This window comes from Zalophus californianus, chromosome 8, assembly GCF_009762305.2.
Source record: "Zalophus californianus isolate mZalCal1 chromosome 8, mZalCal1.pri.v2, whole genome shotgun sequence".
In the NCBI taxonomy this organism is placed as follows: domain Eukaryota; kingdom Metazoa; phylum Chordata; class Mammalia; order Carnivora; family Otariidae; genus Zalophus; species Zalophus californianus.
Genome location: NC_045602.1, coordinates 4211613 through 4222164, shown reverse-complemented (window position 1 = coordinate 4222164; position 10552 = coordinate 4211613). Strand labels below are relative to the sequence as shown.

General features: G+C 51.4%; 1 protein-coding gene across 1 annotated transcript; it reads right to left on the bottom strand.

The window, feature by feature from the left end:
* Positions 1-241: 241 nt before the first annotated feature.
* SOX11 (SRY-box transcription factor 11) lies at positions 242-4555 on the bottom strand. Its single transcript, XM_027620531.2, has one exon. It carries the CDS (start codon positions 4474-4476, stop codon positions 3154-3156), a length of 1323 nt encoding a protein of 440 aa, XP_027476332.1. The 5' UTR covers positions 4477-4555; the 3' UTR covers positions 242-3153.
* Positions 4556-10552: the final 5997 nt, after the last annotated feature.

Genomic DNA, 10552 nt, shown 5'->3' with positions numbered 1-10552 from the left:
TGGGAGGGGAGACAGGGAGGGTGCGGGGCTGCTTTGGCCTAGCAGTTCCCGGTGCCGTGCCGACGCATGCATTTGGTCTCGCCAAATCTCAGTAAAAATGGAGGCTGAACCTTGGTAAATCATGTCAGTAGGTTAAAAAAAGGGCTGTGGTGATTTTGCACTGAGTTTCAATTAAGCCGCTGAAAACCTCCCCCACTGCAGGCGCCGCAGCTCGGAGGTGGGGCTGGAGGGCTGGGCGCGCCGGGCCCCGCGTGGCCTCCCCGCCCCCCTCGGCGCGGCCCCCAGGGAAAGAGGGGCAGAAGGCACGGAAGGGGGGCCAGAGCCAGGGCCTGCCGCGAGGGCTCAGACACAGGCCGGGCCTGGGGAAAGGAGAGCGGAGAAAAAGAGGTGGGGGGGGGGGCGGGCAAACGGTCCCCAGCGAACAGGGCGCGCGCGCGGGCTGGGGATCCCGCCCGCGCCGCCGCGGCCGGAACCCCGAGGAGGCAGCTGGGGAAGGAGAACTACCGAGAAGCCGAACCACTTTCCCAGAGGCGGCCCGCCGGGAGGCAAGTTCCGGGGCGGCCCGGGAGCAAGCGCGCGCGCGAGGGCGCAGGCTACGCGGGTGCGGCGGCACCTCCCCCCCCCCCACCCCCCGTTCGTTTTCTTCCTCCCCACCCTGCGGGCCTCGGGGCGCCATTGCGGGTGTCCCCGCGCGCCTCTGGGGCCCCACCGCCGCAGGCCGCGCCCTCTGTGCCTCCGCCGCCCCACCGACACCCTGGTGGCCGCGGCTCGGATCGCGGCGGCGGTGCCATGTTACCCCCGTCGCCCCCGCCACCCCGCCGCGCCTCGCCGCTCCCGCAGCCCCCGAGCAATCGGTAAGAGACAGACACCGACAACCTCTTCCTGGCCCCCGTCGCCACTCGAGATCCAGAACTGTGGCCTCGCTCCGCACAGCATCTACCTCTGCGCACACACGGAGATGCAGCGTTAGGGGGGGAAGAAATTCAAAACTGGAAACGGCTGCCCCCACCCTCTAAGGGAGAGCGGCGGGGATCAGAGCGCCCCGAGTGCTGGCAACCCGAGGGCGGCTGTCACCGCGACGCGCAGCCGGGACACAGCCCGGAGCATAGTACGCACACCCCCGGCGAGCGCGGGACACTGACCGCGCGCGCTGGCACCGGGTCCTCGCAGAGCCCGCCCCTCCCCGGCCGGCTCCCCGAGCTTCTCGGCACTGCCGGCCCGCCCGTCAGCCAGGATGGGTGGAGAGAGAGTGGGAGTGGAGGAGGAGGTGAGAAAGGAAATGGTGGGGCGGGGGGAGGAAAGGGAAGGCAGAGAAAGAATCCTCCTCCCTCGTTTTCAATAACTAGCCACGGAAGGCAGAGGAAAAAGAAATCGGCCTGCCAATTGAACACTTTCCAGCCTAACCCCCACCTCCCACCCGCGCACACAACAGCCTCGTCACTGCGCTGCGACAACACGACCTCCAGTTTGACTTCTAGAGAGACTATTGGCGATGCGCGTTTCTATCAGTTCCAGCTGATTTATTAAAATTGTCAAGATACAGACTTCCAGCACAAAAAAAAAAAAAAACAGGCAATGATGTCGACAGTGCATTGAGTCTGCTTTGCCACCATTTGCTACAAAATATGCAGATGGTCTGTACTTTATTTAGATTATATTGCACAAAATGAGAAACTTTTTAAACTATGTGCCTTTTTTTCTTTTTTAGCTAAAAATCGAGAATCCAGTTTCAAACCTTCCATCTGGGGCCCCATCCACATATCACAGCGTATGAGATACATAAAGTCCTAGTATAGTACAGTACATATACAATCTTTAAACTAAGATAACAGCTCTGAGGTCTATATCACCATTTTCAATAAATCTTTACCTACAAATATTGAACAAATCTCTACTATAGCTGTACAAAAAAAAGTTTGCTTTTTTTTTTTAAACCACAAGGCCTTTAGATGCAAGGATTACTTAAAAATTTTAATCCTTTTTAAACCAGGACATCACGTACCAACATACTTGCATGCTAAAAAAAACAAAAAACAAAAAAACCCCAAAAAACAAAACAAAACAAAAAAAAACAGAGGAAAAAAATCAAAAGGGAAGAAGTGCCTGAAAGTCTTACTGAAAAAACACAGCAAGAATGTTCCCTTTTCACTGTACAAAAATACGCCTGAAAATATATTAATTTTTAAAAAAGACTGAGGTCTGTTATGTATCAAAAATGTTTCAATACCTTTTGTACTGAGGTCTAGGCTGTCTGGTATTCAATCAAGGAGGTATAAGGGAACAAGTTACAAAAAAAAAAGTTGGCAAGTAGAAATCACATTTGTAAAACCATAAACAATTTGATCTGAAAAGTAAACTCTGATCTTAAGTCAGTTCACAGTTTTTTTTTTTTTTTGTGAGCGTTTGTACAGTCTGCATTTTTTCAAGCTCCCTGCAGTTTTGTTAAGTATCGGATGCATAGAAGACATCAGTTTTCTCCCTCCAAAAAAATAAAATAAAATAAAAAAGTTGCAATGGTCCCTTTTTTGTTTTTGTGTTTGTTGTTTTTTTTTTTTTAAAAAATCACCAGTTCTTTAAGATCTCTTAAGAAAAAAAAAAAAATCTCCAACCAACTCCCTAGCGTAACGGTTGTGCTGCCAAAAGGTCCTCTCCAGACGTCTTCCAGACTTCAAAGACCGACAAGCTTCAAACAGCGCCTTCCGGAGCGGGTCCTCCCTCCCCACCCCCGCCCTGTCCCCTCCGCCTTTGTTGCAATCACGAATTTCAGGAAAAAGAAGTAGTAATTACAAAAACACATTTTTGGGGAAAAAAAAAATCACAACTCCAGACTAGGTATGCAACTACCTTGAGACACGATAAAGGAAGGGAGGGGAGCAAAAAAAGGACAGGAAAATGTTTTAAAACTACTCATTTCACTTTAACTCCACCAACATTTTCATCATCTTTTCCAATTTCTTTGTGTCACGACATCATATCAAGATCAGCATCTTCTTGTCTCCCCTCCACCCTACCACCTCCACCATCAACACCATCGACACCACCACCACCACCATCATCATCATCATCATCATCATCATGACCACCACGACTTCCTCCCGAGGAACCCTGCTCTGCGCCCCGCGGAGAGAAAGAGCGAGAAGCGGGGCGCCCCTCTCAATACGTGAACACCAGGTCGGAGAAGTTCGCCTCCAGCCAGTCCCCCGCGATCATCTCGCTCAGCTCGGGCGTGCAGTAGTCGGGGAACTCGAAATGGGAGCCCAGGCTGCCCTCGCTGAACGAATCCAAATCCTTATCCACCAGAGAGAGGGACAGGTTCCCGGCCGCCGCGCCGCCCCCCAGCTGCTGCTCGCCGGCGCTGTGCGCGCCTTGGGAGAAATTCAGGCTCAGGTCGAACATCAGGTCGTCGGCGTCCTCGGCGCCGCTGCTCCCGCTGCTGCTGGACGAGGTGGAGACGGAGCGCGAGGACGCGGGCGACAGCGCGGGCTGCGCCAGCGGCGGCGGCTGCTGCTTGGTGATGTTCTTGAAGCTGTAGTAGAGGCGGCTGCCGCCGCCGGCGCCCGAGGTAGCGCCGGCCCGCACCTCGTCGTACAGGCTCGCGCCCTCGGGGGACTCGGCCGAGCTGCTCAGCGTGGGGCTGGCGGGCACTTTGGCGACGTTGTAGCGTCTCAGCAGCTGCGGCGGCTGCTGGCCCGGCGGCTGCAGGAGCTGCTGGTGCGGCGGCTCGTCGTCGTCCTCGTCCGCCTCCTGCTTGATCCGCAGCTGCAGCTCGTCGTCGTCGTCGTCGTCGTCGTCGTCGTCGTCCAGGAACACGCACTTGACCGTCTTGCCCGCGCCGCCGCCGCCGCCGCCCGCGCCGCTCACGCGCAGGCTGCCGAGCACGCAGTCGTCGCCCGCGCCTCCCAGGTCCCCGGGCTGGGCCGCCTTGCCCGCGCCGGCCTTGGCGCCGCCGGCGGCTGGGGCCGCGGGGGCCTTGAGCTTGCCGCATTTCTTGCTGGAGCCCTTGGAGGTCTTGGCGCCGCCCGCGCCGCCGCCCGCGCCGCCGCCGCCCGCCGCGCTCTTCTCGGGGCTCTGGCTGGCGCTGGGCTTCGCCGAGGGGTCCATTTTGGGCTTTTTCCGGGGCCGGTACTTGTAATCGGGGTAGTCGGCCATGTGCTTGAGCCGCAGCCGCTCCGCCTCCCGGATGAACGGGATCTTCTCGCTGTCCTTCAGCATTTTCCACCGCTTACCCAGCCTCTTGGAGATCTCGGCGTTATGCATGTCCGGAGACTGCTCCATGATCTTCCTGCGCTCGATCTTGGACCACACCATGAACGCGTTCATCGGCCGCTTGATGTGGCCCGACGCCGTCTTGCACCAGTCCGGGTCGCTCTCGTCCAGGGCCACCGGGCTGCAAGCCATGAATTCGCCCTCCTCCGTGTCCAGCGCCTCCCGGGGCAGGTTGCTCTCCGCTTCCAAGCTCTCCGCCTGCTGCACCATGATCCGCCGCGGGGCTGGGCGCTCCAACCCGGGCCGCTCGGTCTCGTGCGGAGGTCCCCCTCCCCCTCTCGCCCCTCCACCTTCCCGGGCAAGTTGCAAAGTCCTCGGTACCCCGCGTCCGCGGCTCCCCCCCTCCCCCCCCGCCCCCCCTTCCAGGCTGCACACAGCGGCTGTGGCGGCTGCGGCGGCGACGGCCGCCGGAGCGCGGGAAGCTGCGGCTGCGACGGGAGAGGCGGCGGCGGTCGAGGCAGCCCGGGACCCCTCTCTCTCTGGCTCGTGGCTCCCGCCGCAAGCACCGGACCCCGAGCACTCCCAGGCGCGCGCGCTCCTTCTGCAAAAAGTTGAGGGCTCTCTCCCAACTAGTTATCAGGGTGTCATATGGGTGACATCACTCCGCGGGCCAGCCAATGGCTGGGGGCCGGCTCCGCCCATCTCCCTTTATTAACTCCTCGGCCACACCCCCTCCCCCCGCCCTCCGGGCTGCTTTGCAAAGATGGGGGGTGGGGGGGGAGGCATGTCTGGAAATATGTTATTTTTTAAAAAATCCGCGTGTGTACACAGATGCGCCTCTTCCCGGGATGCTCGGGAGCCACGCACTGCACCGCGGCGAGCCGGGCTAGTCCGGCCAGGTCCGGGGCCCCTTTGTGCTGGGTCCCCGGGAGGCCCGTCCGAACGAGCCGACCCGGCGCGCCCGCTCTCCCGGAGCACACACTCGGGCACGCGCGCAGCCGGAGCGGGCGGGTGCCGCCCGGCGCGTCCCCGGGTGGGTGCAGCTGCTTCCCGGTGCCGCGCGCTCCCGAGCGCGCCAGGGGAGCCCGCCGCGCCCCGGCCGACGGAAGGTGGCGCTTTAACACAACACCTCCCGGGCACGTGGGCTCTCTCTCCTCCTTTTTCCCTTTCTCCCTTTTTCTAAGGCAAAGAAATCCATATAAAGCCCGAATGGCTTCCTTCTCCCTCCCCCGTCTGCATTTTCTGTTTTTGTCCTTTTTCTCCGTCTGTTTTCCCCCTTCGGAGGCGGTCTGAGACGCGGCGGGCGGGTTTGGCTGCGCCCGGCCCGCGTGCGTCCCGCCCCAGGCCGAGCCGGAGTAACGGTCTGTGGGGTTTGGTTGGGGCTGGGTCCTTGCGTTCGATCTGGCCCCTCCGGAGCTTGGTTCTAAACCCGGTCCTGGGACCGACGAGCTTCGCCACAGCCCCGCCCATGCGTCTCTTGCCCGCCGCGTCTCCTGCTCGCCCCCTCCCCCGGCCTTTCCCCCCGCCCCAGCTCCTTCCCTTTCCCCCTCTTCCTCTTTGTCCCTCCCCCTCTCGGTCACCAGCGCCCTCCTGAGCGGCATCATCCTGAAAATCTAGCAAGGAGCAAGCACGCCTTCTGGGGCATTCGCTATTGTAGTTAACGACCTGGACCAAAGAGAAAACAAGGTGCATCCCAACTTTGGAGTGGAAAGACGTCCTGTATCTGTGCAAAGGTGGGACGGAGTGCTCTTAGTACAGCGACAGAGGGATCAGGCTGGCTTATTAAAGCAGCCCCATGCCCGGTCGATCCTGCTGTGCTACTTGGAAACCCGTTTTTCTTTGTGTTTCTTTATTTAGTCGCTGTTACCCATCTGTGGATATTATGGGGGGGGGGGAATGAAAAGAAAACCGCCGCTTCCTATTCATTGTCTGTCGTCATCACTGGCTTCACACCCTCCAGCACTGGGGATCTGGCAACTTTGAGTAATTCCCAAGATACTGCCCAGAGTGTTTCACAAGAGAAGTCAGCCGCTTAGGACTAGTAAAATTACCCAAACCGGCTTCCTTCCAGGTTCCCTTCCTGCAAATAATACTGCATTATCCAAGCATTGCAGCTTTCTAATGTCTTTAATACATAAAATGGTACCACGTTTTCACATTTTTCACAGACCGTCATATGTGTAAATACATATACCACCATCGCCGTACCCTCACCCACCTTTTGCATCTTAAAGAAAAATACTGCATCCAGTGCTTCTGACATTCAGGCCGGTCGTGCTGGCGATTTATTTTTTGGAGCCATTGGAACCAGAGGAATTTACAGCCATGCATACTGGGTGACCTGAAATCTGGAGAGGTATAAAACCTAAGGCAGTGTGTGAAAATTCATATTCACTCCCACAAGGCAAGCACTGCGTCCCCTTCCAGGCTCATGTCACACATTTTCCAGCCGTTCCAGCTACAAGAGGGTGGGTGGATGGAATGGTGGATCCACGCTGCTCTTCCCCCAGCACAGGACACATCCATACTCTAGCCAGAGGCTTGAAATAATTTAGCTCAGTTGCATTATTTTCATGCAAACTATGAGGGCATCTAGTATTTTTTAGACTTTGAAAGAGAATGCCTTTGAAAATCTTCAGCAAATTCAATATTTATTTGCCTTTTCACTCCATAGCAGAAATCATGTTTAACTTTAGAATGAGAATTAGGGGAGTACAATAAAGCTGGAAAATAATGGGTTTATTCTCTGAGGGCCATGATCTTCTGAGAGGAAATAGAAGCTAATATTTACCCTTCCAGATAAGAAACATAATTTCTGTTCTGAGAAAGATGGGTCATCTTTGGAGAAGAGAAAGCCAGAGTAAGGCGGTTGTTTATTAGTGTGAGCGGGCAGGCTGGGATGATGAGAGGTCAGTGCTTTGACTCAGTGGGTCTTTCAATCAACACGCCGCACAGGTTGGAGGAGGTAAAGCAGGCACGCAGGCTTGCACAGGAATGTCCTGGAGCAGGTTCCTCCCTCTCTATTCCATAGACAAGGTAAGAATTTTCAGAAAGGATTACCTAGATTGCTATTTTGTAACATGATCTACTCCACCTATACAATGTTCCTGAATTTAGTGAGGATTTGGAGGGGGGAAAGGAAAAGACAACTAAATAACTCATCTGTATACTTTTCTTTCTTTCTTTCTTTCTTTCTTTCTTTCTTTCTTTCTTTCTTTCTTTCTTTCTTTCTTTTTCTTTCTTTCTTTTTCTTTCTTTCTTTCTTTTTTCTTTTTTTCTTTCTTCTTGCTTTCTTGTTCTTTCTTTCTTTCTTTCTTTCTTTCTTTCTTTCTTTCTTTCTTTCTTTCTTTCTTTCTTTCTTTCTTTCTTTCTTTCTTTCTTTCTTTCTTTCTTTCCTTTCTTCTTTCTTTGCTTTCTAAGGAAAAGTTTTAAAAGAAGGAAATAGGCACCTGTTTGAGACCTTCATGCTTCTTATGGGTATAAAAAATAGACGTTTGCAACATCAGCAGTAACCAACTATTTAAAGGAGTTTTAGGCTAACACATGGAAAATGTGGCCCTCTGTAAGGATACCTACATCTCCTGAAAGTCTAATTTAGTTAAATGGAAACTTAACCTGCTATTTTAAAAACCACTGAATGTATATCAGCATTAAGCCCAGGGGTCATCTTTTTTGTAGCCAATATACATTTCATATATGTGTGAATATTTATATATTTATAAGCAAGATATGTGATTTTCCTGCTAATTATAAACATTGTTGGAGATATAATTCATGCTCAGAGTTTTAAGATTTACATTTGATTAGAGCTACACATGACTAATTTTATGGTTATTATTGTCTTTTACAAATGCATCTTTATAAAGAAGACCCTTCATTTATAAGAACTATTATGTAAGGGGGTAAGATATTCTATGAAAATCTCTCAAAATTATGAGAACACAATCAGAATACATATGAAACGTTCCTTTCCCCTCTGAACAAGAAACATTTCTCTAGGCAAGTAATACACTAAAAATATCACTGGGTAGATATTTGACTCATTAAATTGAACATATCAGTTTTACAAGTGCTCTGACTACATGCGTTTCTCCCTTGCTGAAATGATACTGTGCAGGACCATTCTTTCCATGTCTTCTCTCTTGATTTACTGTCCTGAAATGAGCTCCCCCACTCCCAGTGCAACTACCTGTCTGTATCTCCTCCTCAGACCTGGATCTCAAATTTGATTTGTAGATCTTCTGTCTACCCGGAGCCCCCCTTGTAGGTATCCTCACACGTGGTAATGGATATAAATTGAACTCACTGACTCTCCAGACCCTGTTTTGCCCTATTGTTCCCATGGTGCTTTAGGGCCTTGGCATTTTATTCTATCCACCTAGAACTTTCTTTTCACCTCATCTTTGCATCTTGATCTCCTGCATTGCATTTAGACCCAGGTACTATGCTGGGAGGGCTTCTAAGCACCTGCTGCCCCTGCCCTCGACACATAGGCTGCCAATGACTGTCACTGCCTCTTTGGTTCATCAGGATGCACTTTAAAGTTGCTAAAATAATCTTGCTGATATTTTCCCTCATTTAATCTCTGAATCACCCAGCCTGAGAGTATGCTTCATTAAGGCACAGCAGAAAGGCACAGGGCAGGGACCCTGAAACTTTTAAAACATAATTTTACATCATGATGAGCACACAAGTTATACACATACAAAGCAGAAACCAAAGTGTCACAAATGAATATCTCTCCTTATTAAGTATAATTCAGGCTACTTTCCATTCCATTTCTTTAAACAGTGTTGCTTAAAACCCACTGAATTTACCTATTAATGAGACATTATTGAAGTTTGAATAACAGTGGCTTGGGTGTTCTAAGACTCTAGTATATTCTGCCTTGGATTGAAGATTCCAGTTGCAGTGTCCCTCTGTCCATCTGTCCGTTCTTTCCCTCCCTCCCTCCCTCCTTCCCTCTCTCCCTTCCTTCCTCCCTTCTGTGGACACACCCTACTAGAGGGGTAAATTAGCTAAAATTTGTGAACCTGCATTGACACATCATAATTACCCACAGCCTGTAGTTTACACCAGGACTCACTCTCCCGGTATTTTACACTCTATAGGTTTTGACAAATGGATAATGGTGTGTATCTACCATTATCATATCATACAGAATATTTGCACTGCTCCAAATATCATTTGTGCTTCCCCTAAAAATCACCCCCCCCCCGCCTACCCCCACCTCTGACAACCACTGATCTTTTTACTGTCTCCATAGTTTTTGTTTTGTTTTGTTTTGTTTTGGTCTATTCCAGAACGTCTTCTAGTTTCAATCATGCAGTGTGTAGCCTTTTCAAATTGGCTTCTTTCACTTAAAAATATGTATTTAAGTTTCCTCCAGGTCTTTTCATGGCCTGACAGCTCATTTGTGTGTGTGTAGGCTGAGTAATATTCCATTGTCTGGATAGACCACAGTTTATTTATCCACTCAACTACTAAAGGGCATCTTGGTTGCTTCCAAGTTTTGACAATTATGAGTAAAGCCGCCATAAATATCCATATGGAGTTTTTGTGGGGACCTCAGTTTTCGATTCCTTGGGTAAATACCAAGGAGCACAATTGCTGGATCTCATGGGTAAGAGTATATTTAATTTTGTAAGCAACCAGCAAACTCTCTTCCCAAGTGGTGGCAGCATTTTCGGTCCCAGCAGCGACACGCAAGAGCTCCCGTGGCTCCGTCCTCAAGTGCTCAGAACACACTTGTGCATCATGAGTAGCCTACAAATGTTATCATCATTGTTCTTTTAACCTTTCTTTGTCCGATGCCTATAGCAGGTCCTGGCATGCAGTAGCTGTTCTGTAAATGTCCGGTGAGTGAATTTTCCTGTTTGTTCATGCATCCCGGAGTTCTGTTGCGGCTGCTGGTTTCTACCATCCCTGTGGGCAGTGAGGTTCTTCTCAAGACTATCAGAATTTTAGCCACAGACACTTCCAGTTCCCACACCACAACCAGACTCTTCGCTCCAACATGCAGCCTGGCCCTTATGACTCCCCAAGTTCTTGTTCAATGGAGCCCTTCACCCTTGAACAAAATCCACTCCCCTTCGCAATGTAAGCAAAGCATGCGTCTCTTCTTTCTGCCTCTCTAGCTTTATCTCTTTGACAACTAACAAAAGCACAAAAGAGCATGAGGACAGCTCAGCAGAGAGCAGAGTGGCTTTCAAACTTATTTTGACCGTGACCTGCCATATGAAATACATTTTTACATCATGACCTTGGGCGCACACACCACACACAAATGAAACGAAGCTAGTTACAGGAGGGATATTTGTGGTTCCAGATAAAGCTGTTTCACATG